We start from the raw sequence: 23,864 nt of genomic DNA on the forward strand, positions 1-23,864 counted from the left end.
CGTTATTGTGGGCACGTGGTGTTGTTTCCCCTAAAAACAAGCCGCCAAGGTGGGAAAATTATGGGAGAAATGTTGACATTAACCCAACTGTCCAGGCCCATTGCTCCAATCCGGACTCCTGGCCCAGTTGATAGTTAATTGCACAGTTTATTTTTGCTACTTGGTCCTTGTATTTTCTGATATTGTAATAGATAAAGGGTGATGGAACATTCGAGATGAAACACAAGAAAATAGATTCATTTTATTTCCTCTCTCTACGCACATGAAAAGCTCTCTCTTCTCTCATATGAAACCTTAGGGTTTCTAGGTATATTTGTTGTATATCTTCAATGTTTTCACTCATAACATGGTATCAGAGCAGGATTTTCGAGATCCTCTCTAGATTCTTCATAGATCGATTGCATTTTTGATGAAATTCTTTCGTCGTCTTCACAAATTTCACAAAATTTGCTTGTTGTCGAATTTTTGACATACATTGCAATCTCTTCAAGACTTGTGGCTAGTCGACTGAATGTGTTTCAAATTCGAAGAAATTTGGGGAAAGTATGAAAATCTAGGGTTTCGATCTGCAAATCTAAGTTTCGATCGAAATTTTGTGGTTACAAGGTGAGCGAGCTGTCGCTGAGTTCGATTATCGTGGTTCCCAAGGCCTTACTTCTTCAGGTTGCGAAGAAGGGCGGTAACAATTTCAAATTTCTCTTGTTAAGATCTGGTTAGGGTTTGTTTCGATTTAGGATTGATTTTTAGTCGATCTCTGTTAAAATTGTTGACCTCTGAACCTGTTATTAGTACCTCGTATTAGTGAGATAATGGCTGCTCGTGTTACTAGTAGTTCTGAGGTATTTGAGGAATTTACAATTTCGACAAACCATCCCTTTTATGTGCATCCCTCAGATATCCCTGGACATCACTTAGTTTCTCCCAAATTTGATGGTATTGGCTTTGTAGTTTGGCGAAAAAATATGTTAACTGCCCTATCTGCTAAGAACAAATTAGGGATTATAACTGGTAAAGTTGATACTCCATTAACTGATTCTCCCCTTTACCCTTTCTGGGAACGGTGTAACGACATGATAATTGCTAGGATAACGAATTCACTCTCCACAGAAATTGCCACTAGTGTAATGTGTTTTGACACTGCCAAAGATATTTGGGCTAACATAAATGAGAGATTTGGCTCTTCTAATGGGTCAAAGTATATCCAGATTCAGAGGGAGATTAGTGCTACCTCCCAAGGATCTTCTAGTGTGGCCTCTTACTTCACTAAACTTCATAGCCTTTGGGACGAGCTCAACACAGCCTATGTAGGACCTATATGTACATGTGGGGCTTTGCCTAAGTTCATTGAGCAACAAAGTTGTTTCAGTTCCTCAGTGGACTGAATGATTCATACTCTACATGCAAGAGCAATATTCTTATGATGACTGATCTTCCGAGCTTAAGCAAGTCTTATTCAATGATACAACACGATGAGAAGCAAAAAAAGAACTCCTCTCCTATATCTAGCTTCTCAAATGAGTCTGCATCTTTCAATGCCACTGGTTTTTGCAACTACAGTAGTGGGCAAAATAGGCCCATGCCTTCTAATCCTAGTTCCAACAGAAACTTTTCTCACAGGGTTCAATTTGATCCTCCTACTCATACAAACAACAACAATAGGGTTCCATTTGATCTTAAGAGGGGTCCTTCCTCTACTTCCAACTCAAATCTGTTTTGCAAATACTGCAAGAGGTTTGGACACCTTATGGAAAAATGCCACAGGCTTCATGGCTTTCCAATATATTTCAAGTTCACAAAGAACAAAAAATCTGCCTCCTGCGTCCAGACTGATGCCACCTTCAACCCAGATCATGTGTCTTCCACTTCTCAGTCTGATAATGGTGGACAAGGTTTCACCAAAGACCAGTATCAACACTATCAGCATCTCCAACAGATGTTCAAGCAAACTCACCTAAGTGCACATCAAGGTGCTGAGACTGAGAATCTGGGCTTTGCTAATTTTGCAGGTGTGTTTAGTCACCCTAAGGTTAATTCTGTAGCTTTTCATGCATGTGCAGTTTCCACTCCAGGTTCCAATCCTTGGATAATTGATTCTGGTGCAACAAATCACATGACACCCCACAAAAATTTCCTTCACAACATTACTCCCCTTATTACACCTTTCTTAATTACTCTACCTAATGGTTATAAAGTTAAAGTAATTTCAACTGGTTCCCTACACCTTCGATCAGACATGACTCTACATAATGTCTTACTGGTTCCCTATTTCCACTTTAATCTCATTTCTGTTCACAAGTTACTTGTACAATTTAATTGCAAGGCACTTTTCTCAATATCTAATTGCATTTTACAGGGCCCTTCTCTGAAGAAGCAATTGGAAATTGGTAAAGCTGCAAATGGATTGTACTTTCTAAACTGTGATGGTTTACTGTCTACTGCTACTTCATCTATGTCCTCCAGCCCTTTTGTTTCTGTTTCTAATTCTGTGACTTGTAATACTTCTTTACCTGCTAGTTCTGTTTCTCATTGTCCTCCATGTAATTCAACACTTGACATCAATAAGACTGATTTAGTTTGGCATCAAAGATTAGGTCACATGCCTTTTAATAAAATGAAATCCATCCCTTGCTTATCTAATGTTTTCTCTTCCAAACAACATTTCTTTTGTGGTATATGCCCTAAAGCTAGGCAACAGAGGTTACCTTTTCACACTAGCACCACTCACACATCTGTTCCTTTTCAGCTTGTTCACATTGACATATGGGGTCCCTATAACACTCAGACTTATAATGGTTTCAGATATTTCTTGACATTAGTGGATGATTTCTCCAGAGTAACGTGGACACACCTTCTATCATCCAAAAGTAACTCTTTTTCAGTTTTTAAGGCTTTTGTTGCTATGGTCAAAGTTCATTTCAACACAAATGTTCAATCCTTCAGATCTGATAAGGCTTATGAGTTAGGTAGCTCTATTGAAATTCAACAATATTTCTCTGACAATGGTATTCTTCACCAAACCACAATCCCTCATACCCCACAACAAAATGGGATAGTAGAAAGAAAGCACAAACATCTTTTAGAAGTGTCTAGAGCCCTTCTTTTCCAGTCCAAGCTTCCATTGAAATATTGGGGTGAGTGTGTCCTCACAGGTAGCTACCTCATCAATAGAATGCCTTTAGTTGTTCTACAAAATGGTACCCCTTTTGAAGTTCTTCATGGGTATTCTCCTGTTTATACTCACCTAAAGTCTTTTAGCTGTTTTTGTTATGCTATTATTCCCACTTCCACTAAAGATAAATTTCAACCTAGATCCATTCCTTGTGTCTTTATAGGTTATCCATGTGGTAAAAAGGGGTTCAAGCTACTCAACCTAAGTACACATTCTATTTTTGTCTCAAGGGATGTGGTGTTCCATGAGCACATTTTCCCTTACCATCAGTCCTCCACCATATTTTTTCCTCCCCCCCCCCCCCCCCTTCAACCTTTTGTTGATGTTCCTGCTCCCTCTCATTCCTCTCCAGTGGTTGACCAGGCTCCACCCCTTGTTCCTATTATTCCTGATCCTGCCCCTGCACTCTCTCCTGTTCCTAACTCTCCTGGTTCTAACACTCCTGTCCCTCCTAGAAGAAGTTCCAAGCCATCTCATTTCCCTCAACACCTATCTGATTTCATTTGCAACACTGTCCTTCCTTCTTCTCCTTCCCCTTTATCCCTTCCTGTTAATTCTAAAGTCCCAGTCTCTGCCCTGCATATGCATGAGCCTCAGTATTACTAACAGGCAGTTTCTAATCCTGCTTGGCAAGAGGCAATGCGAAAGGAATTTGAAGCTCTTGAAGCGAACCATACTTAGGACATTGTTCCACTTCTTCCTCATAAGAAAGCCATTCCTTGTAAATGGGTTTATAAGATCAAAGAAAGGTCAGATGGTACGATTGAAAGGTATAAGGCTCGGCTAGTTATTAGAGGTGACACTCAAAAAGAAGAAATAGATTATACTGAGACCTTCTCACCAGTGGTTAAACTCACTACTGTCAAATGCCTTCTCTCCTTGGCTGTTAAGAGGCACTGGACAGTATTTCAACTTGATGTGAACAATGCCTTTTTGCATGGTGACCTGTCTGAGAATGTGTATATGAAGATTCCTCCTGGACTTCAAGTTTCCTCAACTTCTTCTCCTTCTCCTCTGGTTTGCAAACTCAAGAAATCTTTATATGGCCTTACACAAGCTTCCAGGCAGTGGTTTTCTAAACTGTTTGAAGCTTTGCTATCTAAAGGCTACATTCCAAGCAAAAATGACTATTCCCTATTCACAAAGTCTTCCGGAGATTCTGGTTGTTCTTGTGGTCTATGTTGATGATATCTTGTTGGCTGGTTCTAATTTGGCTGAAATGACTAACATAAAGTCCTTTCTTGATTCTCAATTTAAGATTAAAGATTTAGGTATGGTTCACTATTTTCTGGGTTTGGAAATTGTTCCTCACCCTGGTGGTTATCTCATGAATCAACACAAATTTACGACTGACCTACTGGCTGATTTTCATTGTTCTCATTTCACCCCTGTCACTGCCCCATTGGACTCTTCTATGAAACTGGCTTCTGATGTTGGTGATCCTCTTCCTGACCCCAGCATCTATAGAAGGCTTGTTGGCAAGCTTAATTTTTTACAACACACTAGGCCTGATATATCCTTCTCTGTTCAGCATCTTAGTCAGTTTCTCACCTGCCCTCGGGTACCTCATATGCTGGCTGCACTACATGTTCTACGGTATCTCATGGCTGCTCCTGATTTAGGGATTTTTTTGAGTTCTTCTACTGATTTTTCCCTTGTTGCTTTCACTGACTCTGACTGGGCTGCTTGCCCCTCCTCAAGGCGCTCTGTTACTGGGTTTTATATTACTTTGGGTGGTTGTCCTATCTCATGGAAGTGTAAGAAACAACCGACTATTGCCTTATCATCTGCTGAGGCCGAATACCGAGCTTTACGCAAAGTGGTTGCTGAAGTTGCTTGGCTAGTTCGCCTCCTTAGGGATCTTGGTTTGCGCATTACTGATCCTATCCCGGTATTTTGTGACAGCCAGGCTGCCCTTCAGATTGCCAAAAATCCAGTTTTTCATGAACATACTAAGCATATAGAGATTGATTGTCACTACGTTCGTGATTGTTTGAAGTCTTCACTCATTTCCCTTCATTATGTTCCCAGTGCTCTTCAACTTGCAGATATTATGACAAAGAGTCTACCGGGTCCTCTTCATCACACTATGTTGGGCAAGCTGGCCGTGTGTACCCCTTCCAGCTTGAGGGGGGTTGTTGACATTAACCCAACTATCCAGGCCCATTGCTCCAATCCGGACTCCCGACCCAATTGATAGTTAATTGCACAGTTTATTTTTGCTACTAGTCCTTGTATTTTCTGATATTGTAATAGATAAAGGGTGATGGAACATTCGAGATGAAACACAAGAAAACAGATTCATTTTATTTCCTCTCTCTACGCACATGAAAAGCTCTCTCTTCTCTCATATGAAACCTTAGGGTTTCTCGGTATATTTGTTGTATATCTTCAATGTTTTCACTCATAACAAGAAATGGTTATTTGTCCCTTTATAATCTTTTTTAGTTTTATGACCCTTTTACAAGAGATCTTCATTTTTTACACATAAGTGATATAAAAAAACACATAAGAGATCTAAAAATGTCATTTTCTTCTATTCAAATTGCAAGAGGCCAAGAGATCATATTTCCTCGAAAATTACTGTCGCTACTTGCTCTTCTTTGATCTTTTAACTTTATATGGTTTCTAAAATCCAACGAACTTTTTACAATTATCTTATTTTCTTTTTTCCTAGAGTTTTAAATTTCACCCCATAGTGATTTTTCTTGTATTTTTGGAGTTAAGTTGAAAAAGAGATTTGAAAGTTAAAAATTCTGTTTGGACATGAAAACGCAATTGAAATTTTTTGTTCCAAACATCAAATTCCTTATTTTTCAAATTTGAAGTTAAATAATGGCCAATTTGATAAATAAACTTATTTAAAGGCTGAAAATCATTTACCTCTTCCCAACTTTACTTTAATAAACAAACTCCCTCCACAACTTTGAACAATAGACATTCTCCCCATTTTATCCTAATTGACTTTTTAAAATGCCTATTTTATCCTTACATTTGTCTTTTTATTTTACTTTTTAAAAATCATGATAATTTTTTTAATCTATGTTACAAATTTTCTATGAAAAAGGTAAATATAGTAGTGAGAAATACTAATTGAGTGTATAAGTTAATGATATTCTATGATGAAATAAATGAGCCAAATAGGAAATTATTTTTATTAATATTAATCAAAACTCTAATATCTATATATACAAGTGAAAATAACATGTAATAATAACTTTATAAATATACTTCAATGTAGGTAATAAAAAAATAATTTATAAAAATAGAGGTATATTGTATGATAAATTGGCAAAAGATTATCTAGTTATACTGTAAAAAACATTTAATTAAAATTTAGAAAATATTTCATTATTAACAAACAAACTCGTTTATTTATATAGACAATAAGGAATTGAAACATCCATTTATGTATATGTAACATACTTAATACATGTAATATAAAAATAACAATCATTCTATTTATAATTAGTTTCATGAGGTCCAGGCTTCCAAACTCAAAATATAAAAGTAGTATTTTAAATTTAAAAAGTATAAGTGTATCACATTTTTTAATTTCATAACTAATATAATTTACTGGCACGTTAAACATATCTTGTTGATAAGTCTTCATAATTATTAAATTTCGTAATCACATGATTGGATAAGTTAAGTAAAAAATTATTTATGAGGAAGAAAGTTTAGTTGGAGAATTATTAAATATGAAAGGGACTACAAGTGATTCGCTATTCTGTAAAATAACATAATTGAAAATATGTTAATAATTACAACTTGGCGGAGATCATAATTCAAAAAATATTGGCAATTCTATGAATTTGTGAGCATTTAATTTCTTAGTTATTGACAGTTCTAAATTATTTCGGTGTTTATTAAGTCCTAATTTCACTTATAAATTCATGTAGCAAGAGTTTTTGACAAAACTCATTTTTTTCATCTTCTAAAATCATCTAGTACGACAAAATTCTCAATGACTTCAAGTTTATATCACAATATTAATAACATTGGTTAGAGTCTTTACATAAATTAATCTAATAATAATTAAAGTACATAAATAATGTACTTCCCTCCAATCCATTTTACTTGTCATGTTTATATTATGCACGCCCCTTAAAAAATACTCACTCCATCCCATTTTAGTTTTTGTTTTAGCTCTTTTCACGCTCATTAATAAAAATAATAAGTAGAAGATATTATTTACTAAGTTACCCCTGTTTATTACATGCATTTTTAGACTTGAGAAATATTAAAAAGAATTACAAGGGTATAGTGGAAAATAATTACAAATTTTAATCTTGATTATCTAAATTAACAGTTACTTCAGGATAAATATTTTTAGCTAAATTCATTGTTAATTTAGCATTTTAGATCAATTATTCTTAATAACCATAAAAAATAGAGTAGACTAAAAAGAGAAAATAATTTTTAGTATTTATACCTGAAAATTAATTAGAACAAATCTTTATAAAGATATGTATAAGCTCATCAAAGAAGCAAAGCCCAAAATATATAACCCAAATAATGCAAAAGCTCATTCAATAAGGGGACCCAAGTGGGTTTGATTTTAAAAGAAAAGATGAGGCAAAAATGGAAGCATGCAAGAAGAGTCGACACTAATACACGTGTAGGGGTGTAGCTGATCCAAATCATCAAAGAATGAAATTGCTATTTTGATCATGTGAGCACTACAAAAAATTTGTATCCTCACTTATATATAGTATAGTAATGTTAACTTAAATGAAAATATATAAATACCTAAATTAAGAAAAATAAATATTATGTACAATTAAAAAAAATATTAGACAGATAGAGAGTTGAAATTATGTCCCACATTTCCATTTAAAAAACTTATGTCGCTGTAAACATAAGTTCAATTAGTGAAGGGCAAAAATTAAAGACCAACCCATCTGAAAGGCAAAAAGTAAAGACCAGCCCATTTGAAGGACAAATCGTGCAATCTATTCTCTTAAATACGAAGGACAAATCGTGCAATCTATTCTCTTAAATACGTTATAAATTTATGTGATTATAAAATTATATCATTAACGATAAAATGTACAAAATAAAATGAAATTATTTCAAAAATATACAAAATATCAAAATTTCTTTTAAAAAGACTAACATATATTTTGGGAAATAATAAACCAATAAGAAAATAATGCCACGTACACCGGAAGGGAATATCTACTTTTTGCTATATCAAATCTCTTCTTTGAACGTTTCAACTTGATGTGACTCCAAAAAACGAAATCCAGCTAATTTTTTTTACAATTTCCTTATTTTCTTTTTTGCTACAGTTTTAATCACTCCACAATGATTTCTCTTATATTTTGGAGTTAAAAGTTGAAAAAGAGATCTGAAAGTTAAAAAAAATGTTTTGGACTTGAACACAATTGATTTTTTTTTTTGTTTCAAACATCAAATCTAGCCAACTTTACTAAATTTACCCCTCTGCTTTACTAAATTGTTCAACTTTATTCTCCATATTACTCTCTAATCAATGTTACCGTTGCCCCTACGAAACTCATCAGATTTACCCCCAATTAACGGTTTCCCAAATTTGGCCAAAATTACTCATAATTTGACTTTCAATTACCTAATTTGAACTGACTGCCCATTTAAAGCCGAGACCTGCTGCCCCTAACCCACACCAAATCACAACCAAAAGTGAACCAAATCACAACCATAATTACGATATCATTGATATGAATTAAAAAGCTGGAAATGTTCAAACAAAAGGACTGAGGCGAAATTGTTCCCAAATGTACAGATACTATGGGGGTGATGGAACAGGAGTGGGTAACAGTCAACCAATAAGAAGATAATGCCGCGTACTAGAGTAGGGAATATCAACTTTTCACGTACAATAGAATAAGAAGATAATGCCACAACCAAATTTATGGGGGTGATGGAACAGGAGTGGATAACAATCAACCAATAAGAAGACAATGCTACTTACAGATACTAGGGATTTGGAATATTTTATCATCAATTGCAATGTACATGAAATGAAGAGTTACAAATGCTCCTGAAAAAAGTAGATGCCCCAAGTATTTATAAGTATCCCAAGCATTTTTTTTTTGTTTGCTCTGGACACGGACTGTTTTTGGTACGTCGCTAATGACGCTGAATTCACTAGCCAATCAATTTAATGATGTACATATACACAGATTTGGTGATGAACCACTAAATACCTTCCCGTAGATTAAAGTGACTTGGATAAAAAATAGAGCATCTATAGACAGAGATAGATCTAAAGCGGGTTCTATAGGTTCAACTTAATTTATTGTTTTGACTCGAACTACATGAAAAATGCAATACAGTTTTAATTTGGAAACTAAAAGAACCAATTTTACATTCCGAATTCACACTCTTGTAAAGTTAGTGATCCCCCGATTTTCCACTATCCTGAACCTACGACAAAATCTGACATTATTCCTATCTGAGATTTTTCCATTTGATCCGATTGAAAAAATACCATTCAAATTTAGAGAACGGTGTTTGCTCTTAAAACCCGACGACCACGTGCAACATTTTCATGAATTAAAAGTCTCTTGTTATTCCTAGCAAGGATAAAAAATGCACCTCTATTTTGGGAAAAAGGCTAAAAATATCATCAATTATAAATTTGGGTCAAAAATACCCCTCCCATCATTAAAGTTTTCAAATATATTCATGTCTTAACGGAAATCCCCAACGTAACTCGATTTTATTTTTAAACCCGCTCCATTAAACTCGACTCAACTAAATAAAAAACCTATATGGGTTACCCGCACCTGTGCCTAGTGGCTCCAGATGTAGGACTCGGGAATAAGTTGGTCGCATATGGATTTTTTATGTAGTTGGATCGGGTTTAAATGGAACAGGTTTAAAAATGAAATATGATTATTTTGGGAGACTTGGGGATTTCCTTTAAGATAGCGGTATATTTAAAAACTTTAATGATGGAAGAGATATTTTTTACCGAAAGTAGAGGGACATTTTTATCCCTTTTCCCTTTAAGCGAAAGAACATAAATAACATATTCAAAAGTTAAAAGCCGCTTGGTATTCCTAAAAGTACTACTTTTATTTAAGAAAGAAAAGGACAAACAGAAGGGATTGGTTTGACAGTAAAGTGCCGTAATAATAATATGGCTACGGAGTCGAAAGATGCTTCAGAATTTCAGGTTTCCAGTGTGAATAAATAAAGGCAAAATACATTCCGTGACTAATAGAAAAATTCCACCATTTTTACAAGTTCAATAATGTTTATGAAGCAAATTAGTCCAAAAACACAAAATCATTTTCGCAATATTCCCTAACAAATTGGGCCGGGTTTGTACAACTAGCAAAGTAAATAAGTAACTTCATAAAACGGTTAGGTAGAAACTTATCTGCATCCGGTGTTTATATCTAGTCAATAAATGCATGACATGTGTTTGCATATAAACTTATAGCATTATATTTAAGGATATTACTGGGGATACAAAGGGGTAAAAACTTAATCTCACTCAGTATTTACACTAAACCAATAAATACATGACATGTGTTTGCGTATAGCTTGTTTGCATTGTGTCTAAGGATTTTATCGAGGATACAACTCAGTTATCCACACCTCACTTCCTGATGAAGAAATTAATTTACTTTCAGTTAGTTTGCTTGACCCTGACATTCTTGAAATCTGTGGGTTTACATCGTTGTGTGGCATTGGAAGATTCGGAGAGTGGCCACTGAGCATGAGAAGTACTGCACTCATGTTTGGTCTATTAGCAACATTATCTTGAATGCACAATAAAGCTATGTGGATGTATCTCATTATGTCACGATTCGGTCCTGTGCTTCCCCTTAGCATGGGGTCTATCAAAATTGTAATTGTTCTTTCACGCCAGTTCGACCAAGCCTGTGATACTTCAATTTTAGGGTCAGACAAAATCACAAATTACACTACCTCTGATCCATATTCTACGTCTTTTGAAGTATTTCATTCTTTCAGAAAAACATTTGATAACATTAATTACATAAAGTGTTCGTCAAAATGTCCATTAGTGGTGAATTTTGAAAAAAAAAAATTAATAAGATTCCTTATCAATTTTCTAAATTATTAAATTTTGGAATAATTCGAATTACTGAAAAACTACTCCCTCTGGATAAAAAAAAAGTCCACTTAGCCATTTGCACATACCTTAAGAAAATACTAACTCCTAGATAAAAATAGGTAATTTGACTAAACTACCCTAAATAGGCATTGGAATTTGATCATCTAACACTTAATGGGGACAAATCTGAAAAACCAAGCTTAATTCTTTCTTGATTTGATAAATGGATACTTTTTTTGACCAAAGAAAAAAAAAAGCTAAGTGAACACTTTTTATTTAATTCAGAGGGAGTAATATTCAAGAGGCAGAGGGAGTAACACATTCAATATAATGCACCTAGAAGGTCTTAACTAGTTTGGAATTGAAGAACACTTAATTGATTGATTGACCTGGTTACTTACATAACTCACAAGGTCTTTCACATAATCTTCTTTTTTGGAACAAGTGTTTCTTTGGCTGCTTATAATTTCCAAGATTAGTACTCCAAAGCTAAAAACATCTGATTTGACTGAAAATTTTTCGTGCATTGCATACTCTGGTGCCATATACCCACTACAAATCAAAACAAATAAGAAGATAATGTCACGTACAATAGAATAGGGAATATCAACTTTTCACGTACAATAGAATAAGAAGATAATGCCACAACTCCAATTTATTGGGGGGGGGGGGGGGGTGATGGAACAGGAGTGGATAACAATCAACCAATAAGAAGACAATGCTACTTGCTCTTTTCTTTGAACGTTTCAATTTATATGATTACAGAAAACTAGAAAGCGAAGTCCAACTACTTATAATTATAACTAGTACTGATCGACTGCCATTTAAAGCCATTACAACTAGTACTGACTGCCATTTAAAGCCTGCAGCCCGCTAGACCCACACCAAATCACAAACAAAAATGAACCAAATCAGTCCCAGATTGGACCAAAGCAGCAGCAACTAACTGAACAAATCAGAACCAAAATCATGATATCATTGATATGAATTATAAGGCTGGGAATCTTCAAATTCAAAAGCACTGAAGATGTAAGATGTTATCGAGCTTAAAAGTTTTATGTTACTGAGGCGAAATTGTTCCCAAATGTACAGATACTAGGATTTGGAATATCTTATCATCAATTGCAATGTACATGAAATGAAGAGCGTACAAATGCTCCTGAAAAAGGTAGATGCCTCAAGTATTTCTAAGTACGGAAAAGGGCCAAATATAACCATGTACTATAAAAAAAGGGCTAAATATATCCTTCGTTATACTTTGGGTTCAAATATATCCCTTCACATTTCAAGTTGATCCCAATCCTACATGACATTAATATATTAATAAAATAAATATAATGTGGCATGCCACCTCACTTACAAATCCAATTTTACCCCTCCCTTTCCTTATCTTCTTCCACCACACCTCCCTCTAGTACTGCAGTCCTTATGCCCACCACCAATAATTATTGAGGAATCCCTGCTGCTGTTGTAATTTTTAAAGCAAAACGGAGAAACACAGCGTTTTGCTTTAATTTACAAAATTTGGACAGAATCACTGAAAGGCTAGTGATGTATTTTGCTAGAGAAAATCATTAGTCACGAGACTTCAGAACTTAGAAACAATTCTTCTCAAAATGTTCTTTTTTTCAATTTGGGTGTTTTAGTGCTCAAGCTATGATACTTATAACTTATATATATAAGTCTCTTGCATACTCTGTAGGAAATCAATCCGTAATCTGTATTGATGTATGAAAGTCATTATATACAAAGTAGGTATCTAACTATCAGCATAATACCAGGCTAAATTATAGGACCTAATTACTATACATAAGGAAGAGATCATGCCTAATGTACAGTTGCTAATTATGAAAAGATTATCCTAATATTTACGTAGACTATTACATCGTCTATCACACCCCTGCAGTCGAAGCGGGAGGTTGTCGAACGCTTAGACTGTCTCTGAAATCATCAAAGAGCACGCGCGAAAGACCTTTAGTGAAGATGTCTGCGATCTGGTAACGGGACGGGACGTGAAGAACACGGACTTCTCCACGGGCAACTTTCTCACGTACGAAATGTATGTCCATCTCAATATGTTTAGTGCGTTGGTGCTGAACTGGGTTACCTGATACGTATATGACACTAACATTATCACAATAAACCGATGTAGCTGTCCGGATGGGACAACGGAGCTCCAACAGAAGGTTGCGAAGCCAACAGGACTCAGAGACGACATTAGCGACGCCACGGTATTCGGCCTCAGCACTCGACTTAGACAGAGTAGGTTGCCGTTTGGATGACCATGAGAGGAGATTATCGCCAAGGAAAACACAGTAACCGGATGTGGATCGGCGAGTGTCCGGACAACCACCCCAATCTGCATCTGTATAAGAAACAAGAGATGCAATGGAGGATTTGTACAGATGGAGACCAAACTCAATAGTACCTTGAATGTATCGGATTATGCGTTTAAGAGCATGCATATGTGCAACCTTTGGATCATGCATGTGAAGGCATACTTGTTGAACCGCATAGGAGATGTCTGGTATTGTGAATGTAAGGTACTGCAATGCGCCGGCCAACTTACGATATTGTGTGGGATCATCACAAGAAGGCCCGACCGTGGCACCAAGTTTGGCTTTGGTGTCGACTGGTGTCTGACTCGGCTTACAGGCAGTCATGCCCGCACGCTCTATAATATCTGCTGCATAATTTTTCTGAGAGAGAAACATGCCGTGTGAAAGTCCGGGTAACAACAATACCCAGAAAATAGCTTAAAGGGCCCAGATCCTTCATAGCAAATTCGGCACTAAGCACAGAGATGATGGATTTTCTGAGGGCATCTGAAGAAGCTGTGAGAATAATATCATCAACAGATAGCAGAATGTAAGCAATGTCAGAACCTCGACAATAAATAAAGAGAGTGATCAGATCGGCTATGTGAAAAACCAATAGTAGAGACATAGTCTGCAAAGCGTTGGAACCATGCACGGGGAGCTTGCTTAAGTCCGTACAACGATTTCTTCAGGAGACAGACATGATGGGGATGCTTTGGATCCTTAAACCCAATAGGCTGATGCATATAAATAGTCTCATTAAGATTACCGTGTAAGCATTCTTGACGTCCAACTGATGAATGGGCCAAGAGTGTGCAAGTGCAATGCTCAAGGCAGCGCGAATAGTAGCTGGTTTGACAACCGGACTGAAAGTCTCGTCGCAGTCAACTCCAATCTATTGAGACCTGCCATCACAGACAAGACGGGCTTTGTGCCTCTCAAAAGAACCATCAGATTTCTTTTTATGACAAAAAATCCACATAGAACGAATAAAATTCACATCAATGGGACGTGGAACCAACTCCCACGTCTTATTTTTAATTAGAGCATTATATTCATTAACCATGGAAGCTTTCCAATTGTGGTCATTTAAAGCAGTTATGGGATTTCGCGGGATAGGCGAGATGGTGGAAGTGTTTAAGTTAAACAGTTGTTTGGGCTTGAAAATCCCATGTTGGCTTCTAGTGACCATGCGGGTGGGCTGTTGGGCAGGCACGGGTGGGGCAGTGGGGGGGAGGGCTTGCTGGGCAGTGGGCGGGAGGGGCAGCTGGGAAGTGGGGAGGGGGGGGGGGTCGGGCTGGACCGAGGGAACGACGGGCGGAGTAGGCTTCGACAGAAAATGCAGGGTGTATGGAGAAATCCCATAGTCCAAAAAATCATAAGAAGTTGGGGTTGGTGAGTGCAACTTTGAGAAGGGAAATTGAGTTTCCTCAAAGATGACATGCCTTGATATGATGATTTTGTTGGTGGATAAATCATAACATTTATAGCCTCTATGATTTAACGGATAACCCAAAAATACACACGGGGTGGATCTTGCTTGCAACTTATGAATAGTTGTAGATGGGAAAAGTGGATAGCATAGACACCCAAAAACCCGGAGATGGGAATAGGAGGGGGTTCGTTGGTAGAGAACTTGCGTTGGTGATTTATACCCAAGGACCTTGGTGGGAAGTACATTAAGGAGGTATGTGGCCATTTGGAGAGCATGATGCCAAAGGGAGGGGGGCATGGAGGAGTGGACAAGAAGAGTGCGCACTATGTTGTTAATGGATTTAATTTTTCTTTCCGCTTTGCCATTTTGAGGAGAGGTATGGGGGCAAGAAAATCTGAAATTTAAACCATTAGAGGCGCAAAAAGATTGAAAAGGCCCATTGGCGAACTCCAGCCCATTATCACATTGAATGTTTTTGATGTCTCTTTCGAATTAAGTCCATATTAATGCCTTAAAAGATAGAAAAGTAGAATAAACTTGGGACTTGTTAGAGATTGGAAAAGTCCAAAGAAAATTACTATAATCATCAAGAAAGAAAACATAATAGCGGTGCCCATTAGAACTCAAAACAGGAGATGTCCATAAATCACTATGAATGATATCAAATGACATAGTAGTAGATGACAATGAATCATAAAATGACAATTTAACGTGTTTCCCTAAAGGACAAGAGGTACAAAAAGAAGTTCGGGCCCTATTACATTCAATTAAGGCATTACTACGAAGAGAACAAAGGATAGAATTTCCCGGATGGCCGAGTCGGGAATGCCACAAGCTAGGTGATGCGGCAATGAAGGTTGATGGTGGAGTGGTCCGTTTTGTGGCAGTGATAGGATAAAATTCCCCGGTGCTCTCACATCTCATTAGGCGGCTCCCCGTCGGTAAATCCTTCACAGAAAACCCAAGAGGATCAAACACAACAGAAACATTATTGTCCTTAGTGAATTTACGTACGGAAATAAGGTTTTTGATGAGTTTTTGAGCATGCAAGACATTTTGGAGACGTAATTGGGGATTAGGTGGGGGTAGGGATGTATGACCATAGCCTCGAATTGGAATAGTGCTACCATTACCAACAATGATTCCAGAATTATTGCTCAAATTAAAATAAGACGTGAGAGTACCTGAGTTAGCAGTCATGTGGGAAGTCGCTCCGGTGTCCATATACCAATTATCATCCGGTTGATGCATGGACAGAGTGTGCATGGCTGCCTCCACGTCTGTCAGAGTGTACCCAGAATAGGACGGACCATGCATGGAATAGGCCTGCTGAGGTCGTGGACCCGCACCTAGAATGCCGCTGTCGGGCAGTGGCGTTGTGGGACGCTGCTGCCACGGCCTTGTTGGACACGGGCAGGGGGGCAGTGGCCACTGCTGTGGCTGCCAGGCAGGCCAGTAGTAGCCCCCCGCTGGTGGCTGTCCCGTCGGCTACTGGCCGTGGCTGGTTTGTCCGCCACCGCCGTGACCGGATTTCCCGTGATTGTTGTTGTTGTTGTTCCCTTTTCCGTTGTTCCTGTTGGAATTCCTGCCATGATTATTATCACGACGGTTAGTTGAATTATTCGTGTTGCCAGGTGGTGAGGAGGGAGTATCATTGTCAACAAGTAGAGCCACGGTACTAGAATCGCGGGCACGTTCCTTGGCTGCGGCGTCTTCGAGCTTGAGTTTGGAGCACACTTCAGAGAAAGAGGGCAGCACATCCTTCTGCTGGATGGTGGTGACAAAGTGTGCATATGTCTCCGGTAAGCCTGCAAGGAGGCGCAAGACCAGACGTTGGTCGGACACCGGCGACCGCACGTTGGCAAGCTGATCCGCGAGTGACTTTAGCCTATTATAATAGGCCATAACTGAGCCGAAGTCTGCCATTTTTGTGGTGGTGAATTCAGTTTCAAGGTATGCTGCCCTTGAGTGCTTGTTATCTTGGAAAAGTTGAACAACTTGATTCCAAGCCTTCTCCGAAACATCATCCGCCACGAGAATAGAGGTAAGAATATCATGGGATACGGTGGCGTATATCCATTGAAGGACCACCGCATCTAGCCGTTTCCAGAGCGGAAGATTAGCCGCCTTCATTGCGTTGCACACGGTGAGTTCAGTGGTGTCAGTTGGTGGTATGATGTGCTCAAGTACGGAGTGGACGCGGGCTAGAACTTTGAATAGTGTCGCCCGTTAGTGATAATGGCCGATTTCCATGTCTAGAGCGATTGGTATTAAAGATTTCACATTGGTGACGGTTAAAGCAGAATGAAAATTTTTGTTGTCAGCCATTGAAGAGAGAAGAAGGAGGAGGTAGGAAGGGGGGGGGGGGGGGGGGGGGGGGGCGGCTACGGCTAGGGTTAGGAGAGAGGGAAGTGGACGGCTAGGTTTAGGAGGTGAGGAAGGAAACCTAGTCTGATACCATGTAGGAAATCAATCCGTAATCTGTATTGATGTATGAAAGTCATTATATACAAAATAGGTATCTAACTATCAGCATAATACTAGGATAAATTATAGGACCTAATTACTATACATAAGGAAGAGATCATGCCTAATATACAGTTGCTAATTATGAAAAGATTATCCTAATATTTACAATATTTACGTAGACTATTACATCGTCTATCATACTCAAATATGTCAAAGCAAACATTAACTGTGGGTATCTCCAACCCATTGCACCATTTTTTGCACCAAAAGAGAATATTCCTTTTATATTCTTCTCTCTCTTTTATATTATATTATTTTCTTTTAATTAAATTTTATTTTTAATTTCATAAAAAAAATCCTTTTTTTTCCTTTTTTACATATCCATCCCATGTAATTCATAATCTTTTGTTATATAATCATTTAATATAAAATTATTTTATACCATAAAATTTTAAATAATATCAATTGTAAGCAAATATTATACGTTATACATATTAATGGATAATTCAAATAAAAGTGAAATCATTGATAAAATATAATTAAATAAATACTATTACATTAAGATAGAATTTATTTTAATTTCTACATAAATATTCAACTTCCATGATTAGTACGTTGCTCCCATAAATGCTCTACTAATGCATTACGAAGTGCAAAATGAGCATCTTTGTTCTTAATTTTTTTGTGTCGAGCTAAAAATTGTTCAAATCGATAATTTTCATCTACAACCATTTTTATTGTTAGAGTTGGACCTTCCCAAGCATCTTGAATTGGTGCATTAAGATCACGCTCATCCTCGATTATCATGTTGTGCAGTATAATACACGATGTTAATATATCATGTAGCACTTCTTTTCTCTAAAAACGCGACAGCCCTGCAATAATTGCAAAATGAGATTGCAAAACTCCGAATGCACATGATTCTTGTTTCATCGCGAAATATTTCTTCTTTTGAGATTGTGGCTCATGAATGGTTTGCACAATTGTATACCATTTTGGATATATACTGTCAGCTAAATAATAACCCACATCATATTCGTTTCCTTGAATAACATAATGGGCGGGAGGAGCAATACCTTTATTGGTGATCCAAATATTCGTGAATTTATTCGACAAGAACAAAAACGAATAATGGATAAAAGAAGTCAACAATTTCAACAACCACAACCACAACAATCCTCTGCCCCATACACTCAATATTTTAATGATATTGGTGGATCTGGAAATGACCTACCAGAATACTAAATTATTGTTATAATTTTCTAAATTATTATGTTGTTTAACGTATTTTCAATTTTAATGTATTGAACATTGTTACGTTATTAAACACTGTGTTATATATTCGAAATTATTACGTTATTGAACATTGTGTTATTTATTAACAACATATTATATTTTATATTTGCACTTTTTATTTTTGTGATGGTTATATTTTTTAATACAATTATAACTTATAATAAAATTAACTTACAATTTTATATAAAATAATATATACGAAAATTAATTTATAAAACTTACACTTCAAAATTAAGATGTAAAATTAATATTATAAGATATTACATAAAAAACAATTAGGTATATTAGGAATCTAAAATTATAAATTAAAATTTATAATATGTTAAATTAAAAGTGTTATATAATAAAAAAATATTAATGAATAGTAATGGTGTAGATGAATAGGTATATTAGGAATCTAAATGTAAAAATTAAAATTTATAATATGTTAAATTAAAATATTATATAATAAAATAATAATAAATTATTAATGAATAGTAATGGTGCAATGAATAGTGTTGCACCAAGTGCAACACTATTTATGCACCAAAATGGTGCAAAAAAATAATGCAAGGTTGGAGCTTCAAAACATCATTTTTTACACCAAAATAGCATTTGGTGTAAAAAATGACGCAAGGTTGGAGATGGCCGAACATACGGATAGATTTGCCTCAAAAAACACATCTCAACCTGCCTAAAGCATTAACAGGAACAAACCTATGTAAAGTCTATCGAGTACAAACTCAAAAGAAAACTCTTGCAATATTTCCCAAGCAAAAAATGAAAAGACAACAAAAGGCACAACATCTATATCTCATAACTTGATTCCTATTCTAACATTAACTACGAATATATATGGACAAAATGAAGTTTTTGTTCTGTCAGTGATCCCCCTTTAAAATTCTTCGGATACTAATTTCCTGTTAAAGAACGTGATGACTTATGAAATGGGTCCAGGTACAAATACTCAACTATACAAAAGGAAAGAGAGAAGAAGAAGAGGAGGAGGAGATCTTGAGGACACAAGGAGTGTAAAATTGTCAGCAAGATCTCCCCCCAAACATGGCCTTAGCAAGTGGGATCTTCTTTAATGTTATTTCGTTGGCCCTCTACAAGAAGAGGAATGAAATAGCAAAGTTGTCAAAATGGATCTTTGCTTTCAGATTTACAAGGAAACACAATACAGCAGCAAGGATTTCCCAATAATTAATGGCGGTGGGCATAAGGATGGTAATAATAGAGGGAGAGGTGGTGGTGGAAGAAGATAGAGAGGAAAAGGGTAAAATTAGGTTTGTAAGTGAAGTGATATGCCACATAATATTTATTTTATTAAAATGTTAATGCCACATAGGATTGGGGTCAACTTTAACCGTGGAAGGGTATATTTGAATCCAATGTATAACGACAGGGGTATATTTAGATCCAAAGTATAATGAAGGGTATATTTGGCCCTTGTCCGCTCTAAGTATCCTAAGTTTTTTTTTTTTTTTTTTTGTTGGACATGGACTGTTTTTGGTAGATCGCTAATGGCGCTGAATTCACTAGCCAATCAATTTAATGATTTACATATACACAGATTTGGTGATGAACATCTAAATACCTTCCAATAGATTAAAGTGACTTGGATAAAAAATAGGAGCATCTATAGACAGAGATAGATCTAAAGCGGGTTCTATAGGTTCAACTTAATTTATTGTTTTGACTAGAACTATATGAAAAATGCAATGCAGTTTTAATTTGGAAACTAAAAGAACCAATTTTACATTCCGAATTTACACTCTTGTATAGTTAGTGATCCCCCGATTTTCCACTATCATGAACCTACGACACAATCTGACATTATTCCTATTTGGGATTTTTACCATTTGATCCGATTGAAAAAAATACCATTCAAATATAGGGAACGGTGTTTGCTCTTAAAACCCGACGACCACGTACAACATTTTCATGAATTAAAAGTCTCTTGTTATTCCTAGCAAGGGTTAAAAATGCCCCTCTACTTTGAAAAAACGGCTAAAATATCATCTATTACAAATTTGGGTCAAAAACACTCCTCCCGTCATTAAAGTTTTCAAATATATCCATATCTTAACGGAAATTCCCAACATAACCCGATTTTATTTTTAAACCCGTTTCATTTAAACCTGACCCAACTAAATAAAAAAACCCATAAGGATTACCCGCACATGTGCCTAATGGCTCCAGACGTAGGACTCGAAAACAACTCCAATTTATGGGGGTGATGGTACAGGAGTGGATAACAATCAACTAATAAGTGATGAGTCGTGAAATTACGCGATATTCGACGCTAATTCCTTAAGCTTTTGTGACTCCTTAAGCACTTTTGTTGTTACTTTTTGTGTTTTTATGTTGTTTTGTAGGAAAAGATGCCCGAAGAGCATAAAAGAGCAAAATGGATCAAAATGGACCAAAATGGAACAAAATAGAGCAAAACAAGCCAAGTAGCTGAAATGAGTGATCGGAAGATACCAAGTGAAAAGAAAGTCAAAAAGAGGTCAAACTGGACATTTTTGCAAAACTGTCAAAACTGGACAGTTTTGCAAAAACGGGACAGATTTGCAAAACTGTCAAAAAGTGGACAGTTTTGCAAAAACGGGCAGAATTGCAAAAACAGAAATATGGGGGCAGATTTTGACATTTTTTGGACTTGGAAAAATTGGGGGGAGCTACAAAAGAGAGGCTAGGGCAAAACATTTTCTATCTTTGGTCATTTTGCAAGTTTTGGAGGCTAGGGTTTTCACCTACACCATTGAAGGAGAAGATTGGAGCACTTTAATGAGATAATTCTTAAACCTTTCTTCAACTCCTTGTTTTGTATTGAATATTTTAGTGTGTAGTATTTCATTTCTAGACTTGAATCTCGTTTATGAAAGTATTCTTGATTAAAGTTTGGTTTGAAACTCTTGTTATGCTTATGTATTGAATGATTCTTATTGCTATAGAAGTGGGTCTTTGTTGATTTAATTAATCTCGTTCTTGAATGTTTCCAAAGGGATTAGCTAACCCTAGGACTCACCCATTTACTTAGATTGAGCTTGGAAAAGGAAATCTAGGTTGGGAAAGATTAATTAACAAGAATTTGGGTCATTAAACTCATCTAATAACTTGAGCTCGGAAGAGGATAGTTACTTGAGGTTAAATTGATTGTGCCTAATATCACACTCTAAGGCTTGGAAAAGCTTAGAGTGAAATTCATTGATTTGGTTGGAAGACTTTCAATGAGATTTTAGAAATCATTATCTATTGACATAAACCCGTTCTTAGTTGTAAAATCGTGAAATACATTGGATCGTTACTTGAGTGTAATATCCTATTATCCATGCTTGTGGCCATTGATCATTTTACTCGCTTTCTAGGTAATTTTACATTTCCGCATTAGTTATAATTTTCTCAAAAACCCAAAATATTATTTATCGTTTGGCTTTAGCGTAGTTGGTGAAAGTTCCTTACTTTCTTAATCGCCTAGCATATTGTTCCCTGTGGGATCGACCCCGACTCATAGTTGGGTAAATATATTGCATACGACCGTGTACACTTTCTCTTTGAGGAGTGTATTTGGACGTTATCAAAAATGGCGCCGTTGCCGGGGAACAATTTGGCGTATTTGAGTTAGTTTGGGATTTAAGCTTGCTTGCTTTGGTCCAAATTCGTAAATATTAGTGTAGTTGTTTTCTTTGCTTGAATTTTATTTTTATAAAAAAAAAAAAAAAATATGGCATCATTCCATGAAAATGGGTCGGATGGAAGTTGTTCATACTTTGATGACCCTTGTCCCTATTGTGGAGGACCCCACTCTTGGCAAAATTGTTTAAAGTCTCCCGGGGGAGGATTGTGCGCACAATCTCGAACCCATGAGTGGAGCATATGTGATAGATGTGGTGGTCAAAATGGCCATGGGGCTAATTGTGCTTATGTGTCCTTCCCTTCCCCGAACCCCCACTATGACGTGTCTACTTTTTGTTGTGACAATGATAGGGAAATGGAAGTGGAAGAAGTTGAGAATGGACAAAATGGAGAGTTCAAGCTCATGATGGAATGCCTACTTGAAGGAGGAAATGAAAAGCAAAAAGTCTTGGAGGAGTACTTGGAAACTAGTCTCCAAAATGACTTGATGAATGAATACAAAAATCTTCCGTGGGCATTTGAACAAAATCAAGAAGAATTCTCAAATGCTCAATATGAGGAGAGAATGCCCATGTTGGAGGCCAATCATGAAAAGGAGGAATCAAGAATTGAAAGTCCTCCAAACGAATCCATTTTCAGTATAGATGCCAAAGAAGAAAAGAAATTAGAGTCAACAGTTGTCTTGAGAAAAATAGTGGAAGTTGACTCTAGTTTGGGGGAAAATGAGAATGTCAAAATCCGAAAAAATTTGCAAATTGGGAGGTTGAAGTCTCATTCCAAGCATTTTTCAACATTGGATTTGTATGGTGATATGGGAATTGAGCCACATACATCCATGTTGGATGGTGAAGAAGAAAGACAAATGCCTTACATCTTGCAATTCGAAAGAGTAAGAAGGCAAAATGACATTCCTCATTTGAAAGCCAAGAAGTGCAAAATGAAGAAACTAACGTTTGGCTTGTTCATCTACTTACCACCCCCCACCGCTCGTGGTCACAAACTTGAGTCCAAGTTGGGTGCCCAATTCATATCTTCCAAATGGAAGGAAAAGTGGTAAAGGTAACCGTCGTGCCGCGACGTTAAATCAAGCGCTTGGTGGGAGGTAACCCATCGTTTTAAAAGTTTTTAATCGTTTTTGAAATTTTATTTTTTAGAATAGTTTAGTTTATGGTTTTTGACTAATCTGCAAAGTTTCAGAATTTTTGGAGTTATTTTGAGCATATCGGATACCCGGACAGCCCCTAAAACCAGTAAAAGCTGCAAAAAAATATTTTCTGGTGTCACAACATGCGATTCGCATGTTGCGTCGCATGTGGTGACAGACACTAAAATAAAAAAAAAAAAAAAAAAAACTTTTTTTTTCTTCTGGTGACATCACATGCGACTCGCATGTCATACATGCGAATCGCATGTGGGGTCGCATGTCATGCCAGTAAAAAAAAAAAAAAAAAAAATTCTTCCTTTTCTATTTTTATGTTT

The 23,864-nt window shown here is 36.5% G+C and overlaps 1 protein-coding gene across 2 annotated transcripts; it reads right to left on the bottom strand.

Moving 5' to 3' along the window:
* Positions 1-10,531: 10,531 nt before the first annotated feature.
* LOC132623944 (cysteine-rich receptor-like protein kinase 44) lies at positions 10,532-12,869 on the bottom strand. Of its 2 annotated transcripts, XM_060338761.1 has the most exons (3): positions 12,604-12,869; positions 11,645-11,795; positions 10,532-11,047 (listed from the first exon to the last, which is right to left on the bottom strand). In XM_060338761.1, exons 2-3 carry the CDS (start codon positions 11,786-11,788, stop codon positions 10,733-10,735), a joined length of 459 nt encoding a protein of 152 aa, XP_060194744.1. In that variant the 5' UTR covers positions 11,789-11,795; positions 12,604-12,869; the 3' UTR covers positions 10,532-10,732. The 2 variants fall into 2 exon arrangements, with proteins under 2 accessions (XP_060194744.1, XP_060194743.1); XM_060338760.1 differs by having other exon boundaries at positions 11,645-12,869.
* Between the last annotated feature and the right edge of the window lie 10,995 nt (positions 12,870-23,864).

This window comes from Lycium barbarum, chromosome 12, assembly GCF_019175385.1.
Source record: "Lycium barbarum isolate Lr01 chromosome 12, ASM1917538v2, whole genome shotgun sequence".
NCBI lineage: Eukaryota > Viridiplantae > Streptophyta > Magnoliopsida > Solanales > Solanaceae > Lycium > Lycium barbarum.

What these genes read in the sequence shown, in the direction of transcription:
- LOC132623944 (XM_060338761.1), bottom strand. Translation starts at nt 11,788, where the DNA reads ATGGCACCAGAGTATGCAATGCACGAAAAATTTTCAGTCAAATCAGAT. An exon ending in TGAAAGACCTTGTGAGTTAT is followed by an intron (nt 11,048 to 11,644) that starts GTAAGTAACCAG and finishes GAAGTATCACAG; the next exon opens with GCTTGGTCGAACTGGCGTGA.